General features: G+C 47.8%; 1 protein-coding gene across 4 annotated transcripts in view; it reads right to left on the bottom strand.

The window, feature by feature from the left end:
- The window catches only part of LOC128890809 (protein Skeletor, isoforms B/C), a 44,035-nt gene that overhangs the window by 6,342 nt on the left and 16,438 nt on the right, over nucleotides 1-21,255 (bottom strand). For 3 of the 4 annotated variants that reach the window (XM_054149691.1, XM_054149690.1, XM_054149689.1), the window contains exons 3-7: nucleotides 11,873-12,098; nucleotides 11,000-11,111; nucleotides 561-799; nucleotides 280-460; nucleotides 118-138 (exon numbers count right to left, since the gene is read on the bottom strand). In XM_054149691.1, the coding sequence (XP_054005666.1) occupies nucleotides 118-138; nucleotides 280-460; nucleotides 561-799; nucleotides 11,000-11,111; nucleotides 11,873-12,098 (779 nt within the window). The remainder of the gene's footprint in view (nucleotides 1-117; nucleotides 139-279; nucleotides 461-560; nucleotides 800-10,999; nucleotides 11,112-11,872; nucleotides 12,099-21,255) is intronic. The other variant, XM_054149692.1, reaches the window with a different exon arrangement.

A 21,255-nucleotide genomic window follows, 5' to 3' on the forward strand; every position in this document is an offset into this window, starting at 1 on the left:
CGGTTCTTGAGTCGCGTGCTTACACGGGTTCGCAACGAATGATTACTTCCGACACGTGTGAGGATGTACGTTCAATCGAATGAGCTAGTTTGCATGTGTACACTTTGCGTTACTTACAGGATCGTACCACCAAGGCGGCTATCCCCGATAAAATTACATTTCATTAATTAAATTTTGTGTATTCATCAGATACTAAGTTTCGTGTATATTTTATTCGAAATAGATGAACACGAGAGCGATGAGAATTCTGCGTTCAGTTAATGATTCGTTTCCAGTTACCGTGATTTTGGTTTGACCAAGGGCGGGCGGAACGTTCAGGTCCTTCGGAATCATAACGTGTCCAAAGTTGTGCTTGTACTCGACGCACCATACCGCTAACCAATCGATGTCGAACACGGTCAGATTCCCTGGTAAAACTAATTCGATGTCTTCGCCTTGGTATCCTTGCAGCGGAGTCAAGCTGTAGAAACAGCGACATCGATCAAACGATGTTTGTTAAACGAGATAAAGTTTCACGGAGTCTACTACTTTCACCGATCGTTGTTCGTTCAACTCGATACCTTTTTCTTTCGTTGGGTACTTTGGTGCCGAACGTGCTGGGCTCCGAACCGTTTCCGATCCAGAAATAAGCATCCGGGCCCGCGCCATCGTAATGTAAATTCGGAATGTAGAAAGTTTTGCTATCTAGAATGGTGATGTTCCCGCTGCGAAGACCGTGGGCCAACCTCGAAAATTCCGGCAGCACTCTCACCTTTGGCACTACTAGATTTGGCGGAATACGAATCTCGCCAAAGTTGATCTGTAACAGATTAACGATACGCTTGACGCCCGCCGGGTACGGGTTTTTCGATGAGGGTATAAACAAGAATTCGCTATTTTACTTCCCGAAATTAGAAGGTCGACTGGTCCCATTAAAAAAGTTTAAGTGCGGAGAGCGAAGTTCCCGGACTTACAGACGGAAGTCGTCTCGCTAGACGCCAAACCTATCGTTCGGAGACCGCATATTTACACCCTCGCAGTCGAAAAAGTCGATCTATCATTCCTTACTCCCTGTTGAAGTTGACGTTACGATAGGGGCTGGTTTGAGGTCGTTTATATTCCAAGTTCCGTCAAACGTCTGAATAAGTGAGACGAAAAGGGAAGGGAGGAGAGATGGCGGTCGGGGAGGGGGGAGGGTAAAGGGAAACGCGAGAACGGAAAGGAAAATGGTGAAAGTAAAAAGAAAGATCTCGAGCGGGACCTCGTAAAATCCGAGAAACGGATTCCACCCTCTATATAGGGTGATCTACTCCCTTACCCCCGGGGGAACGTTTTATGAGAGAAAATTCAACGTTCGCGACGATTTCTCAACTCATTCCGAAACCCCGGACAAATCTATTCGCTTACGATACAGTTTTATACGCTTTCTCCCCTCCTCGTTTTGCTTTTCAACTTCCTCCCGATTATCCAGGATTTTCGCGGACAATTTTCGATACACCTTATGCATATGTACGTATAGCGTGGGCGTTGTTGGGGCGATTAACTGGTCCCGTCGTCTCCTATTTTTCTATTGTCTTTTTTTTATCGGCCCTTGAGAAAGTGTGCCAAGAGTCGAAGATTGAAAAGTCGGTGAATATCTTGGACGTCTTCGATATTCCGCTCAAGGCTACTGTACACGTACCCTGATTCCGCCGCCTCCGGATCTTCATTGGAACCGACTCCCAGACTTTTGTCTACAAAGGAATCGATACACGCGATACCTTGAACTGGCGATATGAGTTTCCATTACAGGGTCGTCCGATTCGTTATACAATATTATTTGCTTTTCCCTTTCCGTGCGACCGACGTCCTTTGATACTCGCCAATGGAATTTCAGATAAAAGGAGTAACTATTTTTCAGTAACTTTCTTTACACGCGGTGTTCGCCTCTGGTAAGTACTTGGAGTCGTGACTTGTAAACTTTTTAACGTTGAATCAAATATTATCTCGAAAACTCGTCCTGCAAGGGAGTGTAGCGAATCTTCAACGTCCTCTCGGCTAAAATTGTTCTTCCGCAGCTTCCGAGTCCAAGTTTGTTTCAACGTAGCGCATTATCTTCAAGGTAGTAATCCGTGAATACGGGTCTCCATTAATGTACCTATTTAAATGCTTGAACGGTGGCAAATTCCGAACGAGGAAGACGCGAGCTTTAGAAATGTTTGTCAACGGGACTTGAGCTCGAGTAAGACCGATTAATAATTTTCCGCCAAGCCCGGAAGCTACCGTGCAAGAGAACTTCTTCATTAACTGAACCGGCACGTTTCAAAGGCAACAGCACGAAGACGGTCGCAGTATTGCTTTCGGAAATTAATCTCGCACCGATATTCCCTTTTCCATTCAGTCATCCCGTCGACAAATTCGCGCTGACTTTTTGCTCGCTTCTCTTTACGTTACATTATTTTCTACCGAACACTACCTTTTTCATTAATAAATAAATAAATCAAATTTCGCGTCATTCCCGCAGGAAATTCGTAAAAGTCTATTTGTGCGATGGTCGCGTCGGTACCCCGAAAAGTGGTTCTCGAGTTTCTATCGAGTTCCCCCAGGTTGCGCGTCGTCGAATGCTAATTCCATCGTTAATAATAATCATTATTAGCAAGCCGAGCCAGCGTCCTCTGGGGGGTTCGAAATTTGCACGCGCATTAATCCCATTTCGTTTAAGGGCTCGTCAATCATATCCACCCTCGGCTGCTTGCTGGGAGCGCGGGTTCCTGGAGTCCAGAGACGCTGGGTGTCGATGAACCGGGACTCGAGCTTAATGGTGTTTCGAGTGGTCGCGATGTACTCAAAATTGGCTCTTTAACAAACGCGTGGCTTCAGGATTCGTCTCGCGATTCCTGCAATCCAAGACTTTCTTTACGGAAAGAAACTCGAGCGGAAATTGCGACATTTAGCTTCTATTTCGATACGCATATATATGGACGATAAAGACACCAAGTTTATATGGTAGACCGGGATGCGGTAGTCGCGAGGCGAGGGTTCCTCATCAATTCGATACCTTTGATCTGATCGTTATGCGCCAGCTGAAGTTTCGACGGGGGTTACTGCAGTCCCCTAATAGACTGTTTATCTCGTAAGCCCGGATTTAGATACGGATCGGGTTCTATTATGCGAGCAGCAAGTACGCGTAGGCACCAGCGCCCGAATCTCTTCAGCGCGATGTCTTTCACGGGTTGTGGGATATTTTTCCAATCGCTCGAAAATTATCCTATATCTTCTCTTATTATCTATGCGATGGTAATAACCATGCGCTTGTTATTCCATTCTACGGGTCTACATCTTTAATTTTTTTTTTCCTCGATTTTATCGCGTTTTATTTTGCTACGAACACAGTCTAATATCGAATCCAATCCACCGGTACTCTCTCTCTCTCTCTCTCTCTCCTCTTAGCTTTTTAGGAAAAATGAAACGTGACCGAGTCGGCGGTACGTTGATCTGGATTAAGATCCACGTAGGAACCCCCTGGACGCAATTCACGGGGGTTAGTCCCCGTGGACGGACGCGATACGTCCGATATCGATATACTCGTTATAGAACAGACGACTACTCGAGCAGTCGATATTCAATCAAATAAATCCCCCTAACAAACTGGAGAGGCGGAGATACCATCGAGAAACAATCCCATGGAAAGGGAGCGACTGCGCAATCAAGAATGGAGAAATCTAATAATTTGTCCAGGCGATTGGAAAAATATGACGTCCGTATTATTTTTACGCTCGAACAATGATATTGTCATTTAATCTGCCACGATCTTTCAGGAGCTTTCGAACGATCCGTCGCGTGGAGGAATCGTTGAGATCACCGTCCAGAGAATTGGTTCTTTCAACCGATAATTTTCCATCGAACCGTTCCGAAGACTGGTACGAAGTATGGTACTCGATACAAAACTACACATGGGAAATATTTTCGCCAAGCTGTTTACTCCTGTGTGTCTTAACTTTCCCGTATCTCGTTTCTTCGAATTCCACGCGCTAATCCTAACGTTTTCGCCTCATTATTTTATGTTTACCGATTATTTGGCTCCCTCGCGATCATCCCCTCGTGGGACGGCGACGCGCGCGTCTCGCTCCTGCCCGTAACAAAAGAGGATCACGATCTATCGAAGAGATTCCGAGCAGGTCATAGCTGTATATTATTTTAGCCCCTTATCAGGTCCGTATCATCCCTAGTCAGCCGGGTATTCCACCCTCGAGTTGGTCACCCCCCATTGCGAGGCGTGCGTTCTTACGGAAATTGAGACATCGAGCCTCGTTAGGTCCGATAGCAACGCCCCTTATCCCTGTTCTTCATCGAACAAGAGCAAACGCACATTGTGCTGCACTTTATTGCTCTCGGGTCAGGCCCATCTCGTCTACCGTGATTATCGTACAAGGTCGTTCGTAACGGACGATTAAATTGATAACGAGAGCCAATGAGAAATGCGCAACGTTCTTTTTTAGAACGCGTGTCGTATTTCACGTTCGTTTATTCGATTCGTAAAGCTCATGGTGAAGAATGCGACAGAGATTTAAGATATCCGACTCGGATGGCACACCGTCGCGTTTAACAAGGTCGAGATGTATCGCGTTTTTACGCACCTCTCATAAAATTCCAATCCGCAGTCGGGGTACGAGCAATTGGCTGCAAGAACCTTGAAACCCGAGCTAAAAAGGACTGCTTCCAACGGAGCGTTCGTTGGACTTTAAGTAGGTGATAAATTAAAGGAGCCCCCGTCTTCGTAATACCTTTATATCTTAGGCAGTGGATTTAATGGAAGTTTTTTAACCGAAACGTTATACTAGTCGGAATAAGCTCCCGTTAAATATGGTATGTCCCGGCAATCTAATTTCACGGATTTCTCGTGTCATCTCCAACCCTTATTTCTAGTGAGACCGTTCACCCCATTGGAGACCGGTGGTCGTTTATTTGGCAATTTTATTTGCTCCGACGTTCACTCGCGACGTTCTTGGATATTTAATTACACCGAGAGTCACGGTACGTTATTAGAAACTGGCGCGTATCGCGATTTCTCGATAGAACCGACCAATTGCCAAGGTATACAGCGTCATTGGTCGAGCAACATCAGCAGCAGATTCCCACCCTGTCCTGCACGGAACGACGAAACTTTCTCAACGCCAGGGGGGCCGGTGGGCGGTCCTCCGGGATACCTGGAACTTTCGCAAGCTCTCGTCCAATAGGCGTGCCGAGAGCGAGAAAGATATATATATATATGTATATACATATACATATAGAGAAGAAGCGGAAAACAGAGGATGCAAAAGGGATGTCACCGGCCGCGAAGAAATCCGACGAGAAGGAGACAAGTTTAGCGAACGAGGGAGAGAAAACAAAGTTCAAGGGACGACGATAAGGACAGCGAGAAAGGGAGAACGAGGGCTAACTCGGTGCAGAACGAAAAATGATAACTTTTCGCTGAAATACGCCGGTGGTCAGACGCGCGATGTTAAACTTCGCTCCACTTCGGCTCGTTCGACTCGTTTTGTCTCGCTCGTTTCCTCTTTACCGGCGACGTCGACGCGCTCTTCTGCTCCATCGCCGGCAAACCACTTCGCCCAGTATTTCATTTCCACGTCTACTCGCGAGTACATACTCGACCACTTATGTGATGTGTATCCGAATGCTGGCTACGCAGGTACTGTTCATATGTACCAGGGAAATGCTCCATCGGCCACCCTCCCCTCCCTCGACAATTTGGACGGTGGAAAACTCCTGGCGCGGTGTTTTACGTTCGCGTTAATTTTTACATTTTTGTCCACGTTTCGTCGTTTCGCTATTCGCGGTGTTTGCTCGTTAACGGAACCGCGCTTAAACCAACGAGACAAGACACGAACCGGTGACCGGTAGAATTCGGATTTTTCCACCCGGGATGGAAACGATAGAACGCGTGTCAGAATCTAGATGATTTTCAACGATTTTTTACAGGTAATTTTGTATACTTTTTGCGAGGTGCCAGCGATACTTGCCGCGTCGCTCGGCTTTGTATGCGTGACTGCAGCGTCGTACACACACCTGATGCATCGTTGTGGGTGCTCTGAAATGTGTGCGACGCTTTGGGGGTGGCTTCAAAATGGCGTCTCGTTACTGTACACGCTACTCTCTGATTGGTAGCTCTCGTTATGCGATCATAATTTAGTTTTCTTTTTTCCATGAAAACACGCACGAAAATACCATTTCCTTTCTCTGTACGTACGACCGTGATACGTTTATCGCGAGGTAACGCATCATCTATATAAATACCGGTGCGTCTCTGTCCTTTCGCGGTAACTCTTGGACGACTCGACGTGTAAGCGTGGCCGTCGGCCAGGACTCCTCAAAATGGCGGCTCTTTGAAGTCTTGAAAACGGGACGAAGTCGCAAAGAGGTGGCAACCGTCGTGAAAAGAAGGCTCTCTGCCATGACACCATCGCGTCGTTTGTCGCAAGATGAAAAATAAAAGCAGGTATAAAGACCAAACGAAGCATAGAAAGTCGAGAAAAATCACGGGGAGCACAATAACGGTATAAAGGGACGGGGGCCGGAGAGAAATAATTTTTCGAAAAATAGGAGAGACGTAGAGAGAAAGTGAGAGGGTGCGAAGGGTTGCGGAGGTTTGCAGATACAACGGTACAAAAGGTGAAAGCGGAAGCGAGCGCAAGAACGGAGGCGACAAAGACGGAGTGGAAGAATTTTGGAGGGAAAGAGGAAACGGAACGGAGACAGAGGAAGGTTAGACCGAGAGAGGAAAGGGACGAGGGGGTTGGAGGACAGAGGGCAGAGGGGGAGGGAAGATAGAGGAGAAGAGAAAGGGGAGAGCATCCTCGGGTAGCAGCCGGCAGCCAGTCAGCCAGCCCCGGCCAACATCGACCCGGTGAGCTGCTCTCTGCCCATGCGCAACAATCTTACTCCTGGACTAGCGATGGGCCCGATCCAATTCCCGCCTTACAACTTTCTGTTACTTTTGTTAAAGGAAATCTATGCATTGTCGCAGGAATAAATGCGTTCGCTTCGCGATCGACACGTGCGCTCAAACTGTAATGCTCTTAGGAGCTGATTGTAGAGGATGCGGATGTCGCTTTTGTCGACGATTCGTCGTTGAAAGTTTTTAAACTGTATGAATTTCTTTCTTTCGACTTTTCATCGAGCCAATGGCAAACAGAGCTTTCTCACGTTTATTTAAATCAATTTTACCTCGCAGGAGGAACGAGTACACGCGCAGGGAGCCATCTTCTTGCACGATTCGAAGGGTTTTGTAATTTGTCTAGCATAATACACGCGTTTTTGTTAAAGCGATGGATTCCGATTGACGAAAATATTGTGATCGTTCCGGGATCCAAAATATTGTCCCATGCGATTGCGGGAAAAATGTGTAACCGTGCCGAACGAGAAATATTTGAAGACGATATTACTGATTTCCGATCGGCGATTAATGTCGTCTAGTCGAGGAGAACAAAATGCTACGTCACGGAACATTTTCGTAGAAATCCTTCAACGCGGCTGGAAAATATTTGTCGGTGTAACGCACACCGTCGATGCGAACGATTTATACGAGAGCTGGTGCTCATGTTTTCGCGATAGCATTCGACAGGATTTTTCAGGATTTCGCAGGAACCGTATAATTTGCAACGCTATCTTCTCGCTTCGTGTACAACGTATTTTTCGCAATTTTCGTGGAAGATACACGCGCGGTGGTCCCGCAATTAATTTCAAAGAGTTGATCTCGATGACAATGGCCGTCCTATTAAGAATCCTATTTTGGAAATGAAGCACGGTTTCCGTGTTTAGAATCTGTTTGAAACGGTTATTAATTGACGCTCTCGCGGCCTAGGATCGTCCACTTGGTGCCACAAGCAGCCGTACTTCGTCATCTCTCCCCGAAAACTATGAGGCGTTTAATTAACTCCAGTGTTCGCGGAAAGAGAACGAGAATTCAGATGCAAATGCCGTGACACGCCCACGGAACGACCCTTTCTTCTTCCGGTTAAAACACAACCATCAACGGAGACCGCTGCAGCTGGTTGAACGGATAACCGTCCCGATGAAATGAAATTCATCCGGATGATGTAATTCCCCGGTTAAGAAATCTAATCGAGACACTCCGAAAACGATTTCGATCGTCTCTTACGATCGTACCTCTTAAATAGTCATTAATAAATTGCGGCGAATATACGTCGAGCGTCGATACGTTAAGCCTCGATTAATGACTTCTGTAATTACGAACCGCGTAATGAAATTCTAATCGCACAGATATTTATCGACGGTTTCTGATACGCGCGAAAGATACGCGGAGAGATTAAATTTGCGCAGCGCGAAACGTGCTCGTAATGCGGGAGGCACGTACGAGATCGAGAGATAAAGCGATTCGGTTTTTTCATTTCCGTGCAGCGCTTCCGCAGTAGTTTCGTCGCGCACTGATCAGCCGGAAAGCGAAACGCTCTGTAATAGCCAGGGAAACATTTTTCCGACGCGTACGCTGTGCGTGTTCGGTATTCCGCGAGACCTATCTCTACGATCCACTTGGCGCGAACCTTTTCGTGCATTCAAGTGGGCTGCTATCGTCAAGTTGCGTTTCAATTTCGCCGTACTTTCTGATCGCGCGGCCAAATTTCATGCTTTTCGTGCTGTCACGCGAATCGAACACTTTCTTTATAATACTCCACGTTATGGATCCATGCATACCTGAAAGGAATCGAGGGATCCTATCGCCGGTAGCGCGCCTTTTTTCATCACCCCGTCAGTGGTCAAACAAACCTTCCCAAGGGTTTCCGATGGAGCACGGTATCGGAACGAGACGGAAGACCGATCAACGGCTTTAATGTTTTGGATTCCCGGTGGAAACCCGTGGATAAGATCTCAAAGCCAGAGGCCAGACAACTTCCCCTTTCCGCGCAAAAGTGCCGAGAACGTTTCGGACGATGGTCGACGAGGGGGACAAGCAGACGGCAATGGAAAAAAAATTACTAAATCCTATCCGAATCAGTGGTCCATTGAGACGGCGGTTTGATATCGACCGAGGATATCCCCTGTTCCTTTTCAAAGAAAACCAGCGTCGTCGCAGGGCCGGTGTATCGTACGCGAGAAGAAGGGAAACCGAGCGAAAAGAAAAACAGAACAAGAAGAAGGCTTATTCCTTCGACGTAACGCGAGGGTGCGCCGACTGACAGACAGCTCCTGTCTACCGGATACCCAACCCAAAATCTACGTCTACCCCTATGTGTATCAGCCACCTTCTCCACCCTTGAGAGATCGGTACACCCCATCAGCCAGCCTCGAGTTTTCTGTGAATCACGAGTAGAATGGAGGAGGACGTATCCGAGGGAAACAAGAGTGCATCTGGGGATCTCTGAGATTTTTGGTCGTACGGGAACAAATACGGCACAGGGAGAAGTTTCATTTGCGCTTTACACAAATCGCTGAGCCAAGCATCTCTGAAATAGTCGGAGGGGGACTTGTATTTGAAATTTCACGTCGTATCGCGTCTAATCGTAAGGGCAGGTTTTTTTGTTCTAGCGTCACTGCCGATTCCTAATCTTTTCTATTTTACGAGATATGATAAAGTTAACGATCGTCAATTAAAAGAATCGAATTTGCAAGTTCGTCCAATAGACCGTTCTGCGAGATCGTAACCCTCGCAACGCAAGCTTTCAGATTTCGACGATTATTATTTTCAGCGCGCAACGTTGATTTTTCAAATGTGATCGATTTAATAATCTTACGCGTAGTGGCGTTCCCAGAAACGTTACGAGAGCTCTTTCTATATTCCTCTCGTAAAATCGCGATCGTGCATTCATCCCCCTGGCGTCTGGCTTCCACTCGTGTACGCAATCGGTGCACTCAACGAGAGAGAGACGGATCGATTTATAACGAAAGCTTCGACGATCACTTACGGGCGTGGATCGTAACGGGACACCCTGTAGAACGGACCATAGGCGGCGGACAGCGCGTTTTGCGGTGACAGAGCGTGTCTGATGGAGGGTTGTCACGGTACGGGAGCACCCCTCAGACTTCGATATTAAAGCCCTCCTAATATAAGAGCAAAAGCTCTGGCTCTCCACCGTCGATATGCTCGTTTCAAACTGTCCCCCTCTCCTCGACCCTCTGAAATCTTCTGGCAGGCGATACTGACTTTTGTGCGCGCAACCGACCGGGCCGGATTTGTGGGTAAGCGAGTGGGCGTGCGAGGGTGGATCGCGAAAGGGATGGACAGATTTATTAAGCTCCGAATGACTGCCTTCGACGAACGTACGAGTATACTCGACGTTAATAATTTTATCAGCGAGCGTAGATTTGGTCGTCGTCGAAAGATCTATAAATCGTCCCAAAGTTTGTTAAAAGATAATTACCGGTTGCTGGTAAAGAAAAACGTCGACGACGCGTCGATATAATAAATCGTCCATTTAAACCCTTCCTAGTCGACAGGGAGGCAGTCCCAAACCGACCGGAAAAAATAGAAGACGGACGAGAGCAAAGGACAGGGAAGCGAGAAACGACTAAAATGCATGCTTAGGTGCGTGCACACAACGAACCCCTTGCACGTGTACGAAAACGCGTGCCCGCCCCTGGTTCCAGCTTCCGTATCCATCTCGCACGCACCATTGACCACGAATGCACGTCCGATAGGGCGCACAGCCCGTGGACCTCCTCAAAAATCAAGTTATCTCCATTCTCCGTGCATCGTGGGGTTTCGAATAAAACGTCGCGCCACGGGGTGGCTCCGTTAGGCTGTACCGTCTTTTCCGCCTTAGCCGACCAGTCGAGTATGTCGCACAAATTTATTGGAAATACCGTGCGCGAGATTACGGAGGATTGTCGTTTTATTATCGGATTCGACGAGATCGGAGAATTTATACATATAGGCAGAGGAGAGCGAGGTAAAGGAGTCTATCCGCTCCTCGTGCCCCAGGTATTTTCTTTATTTTAAATTGTTCGCGATACGCGATGTTGTAGATCCTCCAAAGATACGACGTACAGAGAAAAATAATCGGGGATGTTTGAGTTCACTTACGGTAAATCGACGGCACCAAACGCTGAGCCAGTTGATGTCCCGTATCCGTTTTCCGTCGGGCAGCCTCAGAATGATGTCCGTATTGTTGTACGCTTGAAGCACCGGTGGTTCCCTGCGCAGAGAGCAATAGAAAAAAAAAAAAATACTGAAGGATCTCCGAACCGCTGTTGCGATCGTAAATGCTCCAATCGACGATTTTCGACAAACGGTCGCGTCGTGAGAAAAGACGAGCGCTGATAAGCGGCAAACGATTACCGCCGATTAAGTTTAACCACCCGAGGAGATTCGCGTTAAATTGCCAAGGTCGCGAGAGCATCGATTATTTTCGATAACCTTCGGAGGAAAAGTTTCTCCAGCGGAAAACAACGTTTTTGCCGCGGAGGACCACGAAAATCGATTAGAAGAGTACGTCGAAAGGTAGAAGTTGATTTCGGCTACTGTTTACGACTTTTTCACCGAATCTCGATGAAAAAGAGACAAGCGGTACCGGATCGAAACGTAATAAAGTGCTCGCGTGGATGAAATCCGAACGAGATCGGCGTATAATTCCCGTTTTATTAACTGCACCCCGACGATCCATTCGTCCGGCCTTCCTCCTGTTTCCATCCCCCGGTCACCCCTTCGTCGCGCACAACAAGCTCTTTGAGTTTCATTTTATCCCTTGGTTATGGTATGCCGCTTTCGTCCGGTAACCTCCCCTCGCCCGTTTCTTTTCATTCGTTCCCCATTTTCACGACGTTTGCGGGTTCTACGCGCCAACTATGACCGCGTACGCGACCACCCTCCACGGTCTTCTGGATAGTCGCGTGAGAAGAAATTCTCGGTTCGCGGATATCGTTGCAAGAGATTAAAGAGAGAAAGATCGTTTCTTACATGCCCTTTTCCACATCCGGATATGGGACAACGTAACCTTGCGGGTTGGGGGCTGAGCCGTTCCCGACCCAGAAGTACGCCTGCGGTGCGGTCCCATCGTAGCAGAATCCTTTTATGAATATTATATAGTCGTCCACGGCGTATGCGTCGCCCGCAACGTCATGGGCAAAGTTTTGGAAGGTGCCGATAAATTTACCGTAGTAATTGGGTCCGTTTCTCGCACGACCTGTAACAGAAGAACGATCCCGCTTTAAGATCTTTGAGATAAGAATCTTTCCTTCTCAGATAATATACGACTAATTATTTGCTGAACAGATGGATAAAGGCGAAAGATAAAATTTTAATGCAATCGGTTCGTCGCGGGCGTGTGCGCAAGCGAAATCGCCCCTAAACGTTGGAGACCACGAAAAGACGCGACGGTGGCGGCGGTGGCCGGGAGTTGATCCGAGCCACGCTCGGTGGCTGCAAAGGGGGAAGTACGGTTTCACCCTCGTGATATAGGTTGGACGCATCGCCGCCCCGATACAAAAGCGGTGGCAGACCGGTCGACTGTGCCGCGATTTGCATGAATTTCATTTCATTTGCTCGACAGGCCCGTAAAGTCGAGCGAGTGAGTAGATCGGAAGAGCCCGCAGGCAGTAAAGATCAACGAACGTTTATAGGCGCGTTTCGATTCGACCGCGGGAACCGATCGCCTCGAAACGCTCCGTCTCGGTATTAGCGATTGCGTTTAAAAGTTCGGAAAGGGAAGTCGAGGGAAGAAGGATTTCGCAAGTTTGTAGCATTCGTTATAAACGTTTTCATAACGTAGTGCAACAGAAACGATACTAAACGAAAATTGAAAATAGCACGATCGCTAAGAACGTGTCCCCGTTCAAACGTTCAAAGACCGTTTTCAATTAATTTCCATTGAACGCTTGCCTCGGTTCCCATGATTTTTGTCCTGGGCGAAACACACCGGAATAATTAACACGTCGCTGATGCCGGCGTTCGTCCGAAACTCAGAGTCGAGGCTTTTAGTCCACCCTCGCCGTTCCTATTCACCCCGTTCGGCCGCGGTTGTATTGGTGAACGAACCACGGTTCCGTTCTTCTCGAGCCGACGGCGTCGGCGTCGTCGCGTCGTCATCCTCTGATCCTCGTCGTAGTCGCTACCCCATCGGTATAGCAGGATATTACGGCGATGCGACAATGAACGTAGCGATCGCTATCTGGCCGGTATTGGGGATGTCGCCCCTCTCTGCGTGGTCGCACCAGCGTGCATTAAATCGGGCACGGACCGATGATGGTGGAAAGTGAGAGAAGGGTGGCAGAGAAAAGAAGAAGAGACAGCGCGGGAAACGAAAAGGATAGAAGAGGGTGATAGAAAGGGAAGGAAAACGGAGAGTGGCGCAGAGAGACCACTCGCTTCGGAAGGAAGAAGAGGGAGCAGGATGTCTGCTAGTAAACACGCTAGCATACACGCGTCGATACGTGTATGTGTTGCTGCGTGCGTACGCGTCGGCACCTAAACTACCCCCGACTGGTGCTTAAACTGCCTCCCCTTTTATTATGGGCCGCGACGGTTATTGGATTGTACCGTGCTATTTGTTGGCTGCCACACTAATGGATCCATAATCACCGGGACGAATTAACGCAACACGACGACGCCGACGGGGCGCTACTTTAAATACAGCGCAGCACCGTGACGTTTCTTCGCGATGGCGTTGTTGACCGAACAACTCGACCAATCATCGATTACTAGAATAGCGACGTCGAAAGATGACCGATAACTCAAATTTTTAATTCCACGTCCGAAGCCTCTCGATATTATTCAACGATTTCCAACCGATATCCACGAGTTGCGTATCACTTGCGACCGTACGGTTCGTCGTGGAATCGTGACGGGCGTCTTAGCGAGAGACCAGGACCGCGTATATCCTGAGAGGTTCGTCTGAAAGCAGGATATGATCCCGAAGTGGTGAGGGGAGTTCGGTAAACATTTGAGTCCGGTAAACATCGGGCAGCCGCGGTTCTTCCCTTCGTCCCTAGCTATCGGTGGCCGTCGATGAGACTCCGAATCGCGCATAGCGTCCTTCGAATAGACTCCCCCGGCACACGTCGGTCTTAGGCGGGCTTCCATGGGCCACTGCGGGGAATACCTTAGCCCCCAGGCATCCTGGCACAAAGCATATTGCATGTGCTCCGAACACACAATCGCGCTGCGAACCGGGAGCGTCAGGGTTCGTTACCTTCTGGCGTCGATGGTCTTTGCTCTTTCGATCGGATTCAGCGGATCTCCTCGTCTGCCCCCGGGCACCCGTTTAATGAGGATAGTCGTGAAAAATTCACTCGTTATCTAGCCGCGGCGCGAGACGATACCGTTCGAGTGCAACGCGACGCGCGCTCCCAGAGAAACGGGAATGCCTGATGAAATTAAAGAATTACTCTTTTCCTTGCCCCTTTCTGGCCGGAGAAATTCGAGCCCGACTCCACGGAACGAGAATGGCTCCCGAAAACAAAAGCACGGATGCGTTCGTCAAAGCGCTTTCGAAATATCCGAACCGTTATATTTTACGATAATTTTACTTCCGTTGCTTCGAATCGATACAAAATACGTCGCGATTCCTTTCTCGAGTTCTTTAGCACTTTGCGTGCTAAATTTTCAGTAAATTCCAGCAAATTAATTAGAAGCAAACGTTCCTCGTTGCCGCTAGAAGTCGATGATTTTATGGCTTCGCTCGCCTTTACGTACCTTTCGTGGCGAACATTTAACGAGAAAAGTCTTGGGAAATACTCTTGTTACTTTGAACTCGCAGAAGTCGCCTCGTTCTTTCTCGCGACTCGTGACTTCTGTCCGTTCGTCGCACTGTATACATTCAGAATCAAAAATTACGCGACGTTGATCGAAGAATCGCGACTTATTGCACCTCCGAAGATTCTGGGCGAGCGGCTGGAAAAAAAAAGCGCGATTCATTGTCCGGCACTTCTTTTGTAAACGTGCAATCGTCTTCGCAGGAATTGCGATAGCTAATTGGAGAATCAATTAGCAACGAATGCCTCTTTGTTGCGTCGCGAAATCGACGAGTTTCGTATCCCTTCCCCCATTGTACAAGAGAAAAATAATACTTGCTTCGTTTTAAACAGGATACGTACAACGCGTCATGCTATTCGGATACATGGAACGTCGGACATTTACAATTGACATTTACCGTTTCTCAAGACGAGGATTGCACCGATGCGATTACGCGATAGGCGTCAACGGTTGGTTCCGCCTCTTACGTAACGCGATGCGTCAGTCATTCCCACGATACTTTACGCTATAACTTTTTACCGTTGCTTCAAAAGCTAGGAATGAAATCTTACTCCATTTCCAGTATTATTAGTTTGACGCGTATTAGGTTCGTTGCCGCGTTAGGTAAACTACTCGAGAGTTGATTTCGCAACGCTCTCCTCGCTTCGTGGGACCGAAATAACCCGCTGGAATAGCGACGGATAATCAGACCACAAAAAAATGAATACGATCCGATTTTACACGCGAGTCAGCAAGCCGTTTTCTACCAGATCGGAACGTGACCGACTAGACCTATAAATGCGTGCACTTTCACTTTCATCTCGCCGGTTGGCTTCGTTGGACAACAAACAAGACACCGTGAGATCTTGGAACCGTATGCACGCGAACCGATCCTAATGGGAACGCGTCGTTCCACTGGCCGAAGAAAGTATCGTCAACTTTCGAAGAACGTACACTTGACGCACGTGGAGAAACTGTTTTCGATTCTGAGAATTTTGTTACCCATTGACGGTGATCGCACTGTTCGTTTGTTTTTCTTACACAGAAAGGTATCAGCCGTGCTAAAGATCGCAAGGTAGCGCGCGCGCACGATTCCCGGATGCATCGACGGTTCCGTTTAATCAAGGTCGAGGGGCGATTTTATCGGACACGCGTTAGAGCACAAGTGGCGGCACAAGTTTTCGAGGAAGCTCGACGTTCCATTGTCCTCGAGAGGAGAAAGTGGCGCAGAGGAAGACTGAGAAGGTGGCTGGAGGAGCCGGTGACTTAAGACGTTAACGAGACTAACCGGATTCATCGCGAGCGGAGGGGTGAATCTTGGCGAGAAGGGTGAAGAAAGGAGAGCGCGTCGGGCGGCACTGATTTTAATCAAGATATGGCCTGGCAGCAGCCAACGGCGGATCAAGTGAGCCAGGGCTTATCGATTTTCTAAGTGCTCCCGACCGAGAGCGTCGCTGCGATACTAGCAAGATCTCGAAAGTAACGAAACTAGCGGGATGGAGGCCCGCACTCGAGATGAAACACCCGGATGTCCGTGGATCCTGGGAATCATTCGATTGCTATGCACGATTAGCTGAATTAAAGATACATCCATAAAAAAAAAAAATATATATATATCCCGCGAAGAGACCGTTCTTACCGAGTTTAACGGGTTTAAAATAGAATTGCGAGGACGTATCGTTCATTCCGCTTCGGCTAGTAAATCTTCGTTACCGATGGATAGTCTCCGAAAGGACGAACCCTCTTAATCCGTATATTCAATCGGCGCTTGCCGGTTAATCCGTATAATTGTCGTAGACAAGGCAATCTCTTAATCGATCGAGCCAGGGCAGCCTCTGTCCGCCTTCTAAGAAGAATACAAATGATATTTCTTTTTGTCGTTTGCCCGTTAAGAGATTAAAGCCAAGGGGTCGGGTGCTTCGTTTTAGATCCATTATACTCGCGGGAGAGGAGATCGGGAGGTACATGGGACCGAAGAGAGGGAAAAACAGGCGTAGAGGGTGAACCAAGTCTTCGAGAAGGAAACGAAATCGCGAAATCCAAGAAAAAAACGGGAGGCACTGCTAGGACGAGGCAAAAACGCAACGACCAGGAAACGTAAACAATAAACGGAGAGTGATAAAGGATACAAAGAAAGGGCGAAGCAAAGAGAGAAGGATAAACGCCGAGAGAGATCTCGTCGGTGCATAAAAGGACAACGGACAGACGAGACGAGAGGAAGAGACGCGGACAGGAAAACAGGAGAGGAGAGGTAAAAAAAAGAAAAAAAAAGAAGAGGAAGAAGAGAGACGAAGGAAGGGCCGAAGAGAAAGGGGGCGAAGGGAGAGGGTGTGCTGAGCTTGCATAAAGGGTGGCTAGTGATGCGTACCGTAGCTACCTCGCCAAATGCATTAAGACCACCCTTCACCCCCGTTCGCAATATCGAACAGACTCTGCGACTCGTTCCTCCCACTGCAGGATACATCGCGTTTCTCGCGCCTCATTTGTAAAGGGTGAAACGAACTCGAGGCACTTTTACGGTTCTCGATACAAGCGTTCGCGTCGCACGAGAGGTAGAAACATCGAGACACCATCCGGCACGATTAACTCTCCGCTGGGAGCCAGGGCGGAAAAGAAATGGGATTCCGGGGAAATAGAAGTCATGCCAGAAGAACGGTCCCCGCGGCTCAAGGTACTCGACAAACACGATCAGCGTACGAAATACAGGCGCGACTCGAGGAGGTTGTCGATCCTCCGCGAGCAAAACGTTTTTTCGTCTTTATTATACGTCGTTTCAAACAACCCATCCCGAATAACTCGTCGACTTTTGCCTTGATATCACGCAAATCTGATATGGATAGTTCTCTTTTTTTTTTTTTTTTTAGGTAGAGCTGTGCAGAAGACCCGTCGCAATAATTTCATCGATAAATAACTGCAAACGAGCGATAATGTTTACAGTTACTCATGCATGGCAACGATGGTATACTATCTTTCATCAACGGGATACTCGTTAAAAGCCAGCTTAGGGTAATGGCAACTTGGAAGGGAGCATTATCTTTTAGATAGTATCGAGAACGGGCTTTTAAGTAATTCCATCAGCCGGTAAACTAATAATCGTTTTATATACCTACACGTGGGCACGCTTAATTATTTAAAAAATGACTAGTCGACGATGCTAGACGACGCGACTTCGTAGCTTCTGCTAGCGTCCAAATGCCTGCACGTGACAAATGCTCCCGGCCGATACCATTATCGTTCAGAAACAGCGGTGACCGTGTCATCGTTCACAACGCGATTCACGATCGTCGCCCTTCTCTTTTCTACATTAGCACTCCCACCAAATTCGCGGTGCGATATATAGGGTTGTTCGACACGGGACCGAACATACACGCGTACACACATGCACGCATAGCTAGCACCTCATTCCAATCGATATGCGACGACACCCCCATGGGGAGACATTCATATCGCAGTGGAACTCAAACACGGAACGAGACACGCCACTGTAATATCGTCCTCTTCGACCACCTTGATCGCTGCTACATTGATATCGAAACGTTTGGTTGCCAATTTCGACTACGCGTTTCTAACGGAGCTATCGTGACTCGCGGTTGCGTCGATCCAAGTACGAAAGAATAAATTTCATTTCACGACGAATCGCGTTACGCCATCCTTCGTAAAATTTCCTTTGCGTTTGATTAAAAGATAGCTACAGGCGGTAATAAATACGATCACTCCGTACACGTTAATTTACAATCGCGTAGCAGGAAACGAGGGACGGTTGCGACAATGAGAAACGTGCGAGGACGGTCGATAATGGCATCGTGTCGGAGCACGTGTCACGCGTTCATCTAACAACGCATTATGCGCCCTGAAGACGTGCGAGTTATACTCGGATCCAATACCGTCGACAAGAGGAAGCCAATCGAGTATCTCGTTGCCGGGGTGTCGGCGCATCTGTTCCTTTTTTCTCCGATTAACGAGAGACTTAAGTATCTTCCGGTGAAAAAAGTCGGGTTATCAGCAAACAACGGCGTTTGAAATCGAACTCCTTAATCTTAAATATTTGATCTCTGTCGACGAATCTGTATGTTCAAAAATACGAAACATCCTTCTTTATAAGATGTCCGCCTCTTCGAGCGAGATCATCCTACGATAGAAATTGGAATCGGGCATCGATAACGATAAGGGCAGCAACTAAAGACACGGATAATGTAGCGCAAAGATGCATACGCGCGCCGCGCCGGCGCGATCATAGATTTCCACGGGCAATACCGTTCCATTAGTTAAATTGTTTCCCTGATACGTCCGCGCTCTTTGACTCCAGCTTTCATTTCACTTTACCATCGGATAGGCGGACGTACGATGCGATGCGATTCCAGGTTATCCTCTCCCCGAGGAGTCGATAAGAAAATAGCATGAAGCAAGAAGAAAGGGATCCGTGGGGAGACGGGTGATCATTTGATTGCGGATAGATTAAGGTATAGGGGTTGTAGCGCCTGACAATGCAAACCGAACGTTTTGTATTGGCAACCAGTGAATGCGCGATACCGATTCAACAATGGAATTGAACTTTTTGTGTTCGACGAGGGGACGAACTAGACGGATGAACGATAAGAAGGATCGAAACTAGACGAATCTCGATTCTCGTAACGAATACAGACGTCTTGCTTTACGAATTTTCTTCGTAAATCGCAGTCGCAGCGTGTAAGGTTGCACGCCACGGTATACCATCCAGACGGTCGACGCGTTAATATCGCGATCACTCGATTTCGTCGCACAAGTGGCCACAGGCGGAACCGTTAATCGATTTGAGAATCGTCCGATCGTCGAGTCCCTTCGGTTTACCCTCAGTTGGTCGTTTACATCTATTAACAGTAAACCACGAACTTCGGGGTGGCCGTCGTTTACTCGTCGCTCGAACCACTGTATACGCTCCGCTGGGAGCCACACATCTGGCGTGCAAGCAACAAGTACACGCATTAAATGTACACCCGTTACCGACTCCAATTACTCGGAGTGCCCTGTCTCCGCGTACGCACCTGCACGCGCAATTCTCCATCTTTGGTCGCACGATCGCCTCTGGACGCATTCGAATTTCAATTAATCGAAGCAAGTTAGCGTAATATCCACAATCGGTATATATTAAAAGTCTGCGTGTAATTCAGATCATGGACGAGAGAATGTCGCGACATGGAATTCCAGGACCGACGTTACCGCCTATGGGATGCCGTTGGGCATTCTTTTGATTCGTGTCAAGGTGTGAGAAACGAGAATAATGAACGTAATTGTTCTAGATCGGGTGTCGAGGTAAAGGACGAAGCTACATAGCAATTCCTCGAACGCAATTTTTACTTAATTAAGACAATCATCGATCGCGAGTCACAAGACGGATTAGACTCGTTTGAGATATAAAATTGTAACGAGGGCGACCAGAGGATTCTGGTGCTAACGCGTTACTCGCAGAAGCGTCGGGAGGGGTTGAAAATTTCGAAATGTATAGGAAATAGGAATAGTGGTAAGTACAAGGTTGATTGAGAGTGTCCGGCTGACCTATTCTACTTTCATAGAAGCGTAGGGATGGTGGGGTGTCTCGTAGTACGCGTCGTGGTGAAAAGTTGCCCCACTACCGACGAAAACCGTAGTGGGGACACCACCGACGACCCATCCACCGGCGCGCGTCGCCTGTGGGGGTTAGTTAAGATCCGGGGTGTACGACGCTTCGTAGCTCAATCTCGTTTAGACGCACGACCGGTAGGGTTGCTTTTCACAATTTTTTTTTTTTTTTTTAGCTAATATCGTCTGACTTCTTTTCTATGCACTTCTGCTTACCATAGAGCATAATTTCCCATAGTATTCGCTTTATGTAAAACATTGTAGAATATTCTATTTATAAAATATTCTATTTGTCGCGTTACAATTTTCCCTCGAACGAAAGAAAGAAATCGTCGTCGTTTATATGCATCGAACCCACAGGGATGCAGTTCATCCCTCCGTCAGTGTAACAGCCCACGGCAATGCATATGGAAGCTCTGGTCCGCGAGTGCGCACGCGCACCACAAGTTTACATACTACACACGTGTTACTATAGATGTTACTACGGCGAGTACTCTGTAATCTGACACAGAGTACGGAGATTGAACCCGGCTGAGCGGGATTCGTTGAACCGGAAGCAATCCCACGGGAAACCAAGATAAAAAAAAAAAAAAGGAGAGAAAAATTGCTCGGTTACTTTTGTAACGATTGGACGCTGCAACTTGGCGATCACGCGTGAGCGCTGAAGAAACGTTCATACGTGTTGGAGGTTTCTATCTCAGGACTCATCGTAGTAGTGAAAAAAAAAGTATAATCGAAGAAAAACGTAGCGGAAACATCCGTGGATTAGACGCGATAAGTGTCGCGTTGCCGAGCGACAAGTGTCCGGTAATCTGTAAGCTTGTGAACCAGACACAATCGAACCGGACTGCTGACCCTTTGATACTTGTACAGAGGATACTCGCAACTGTGCTACGAAGCATTACCGCCTCTATATAGATGTACACTCGAGTGACCTTATGGGTTATTTCAGATAGACGTACCATGAGGTTATTGTTCGATTCGAGATCCGTCGAGTGCCGATCGAGCACTCGAGC

Source organism: Hylaeus anthracinus, unplaced genomic scaffold (assembly GCF_026225885.1).
Source record: "Hylaeus anthracinus isolate JK02 unplaced genomic scaffold, UHH_iyHylAnth1.0_haploid 12001, whole genome shotgun sequence".
Classification (NCBI taxonomy): Eukaryota; Metazoa; Arthropoda; class Insecta; order Hymenoptera; family Colletidae; genus Hylaeus; species Hylaeus anthracinus.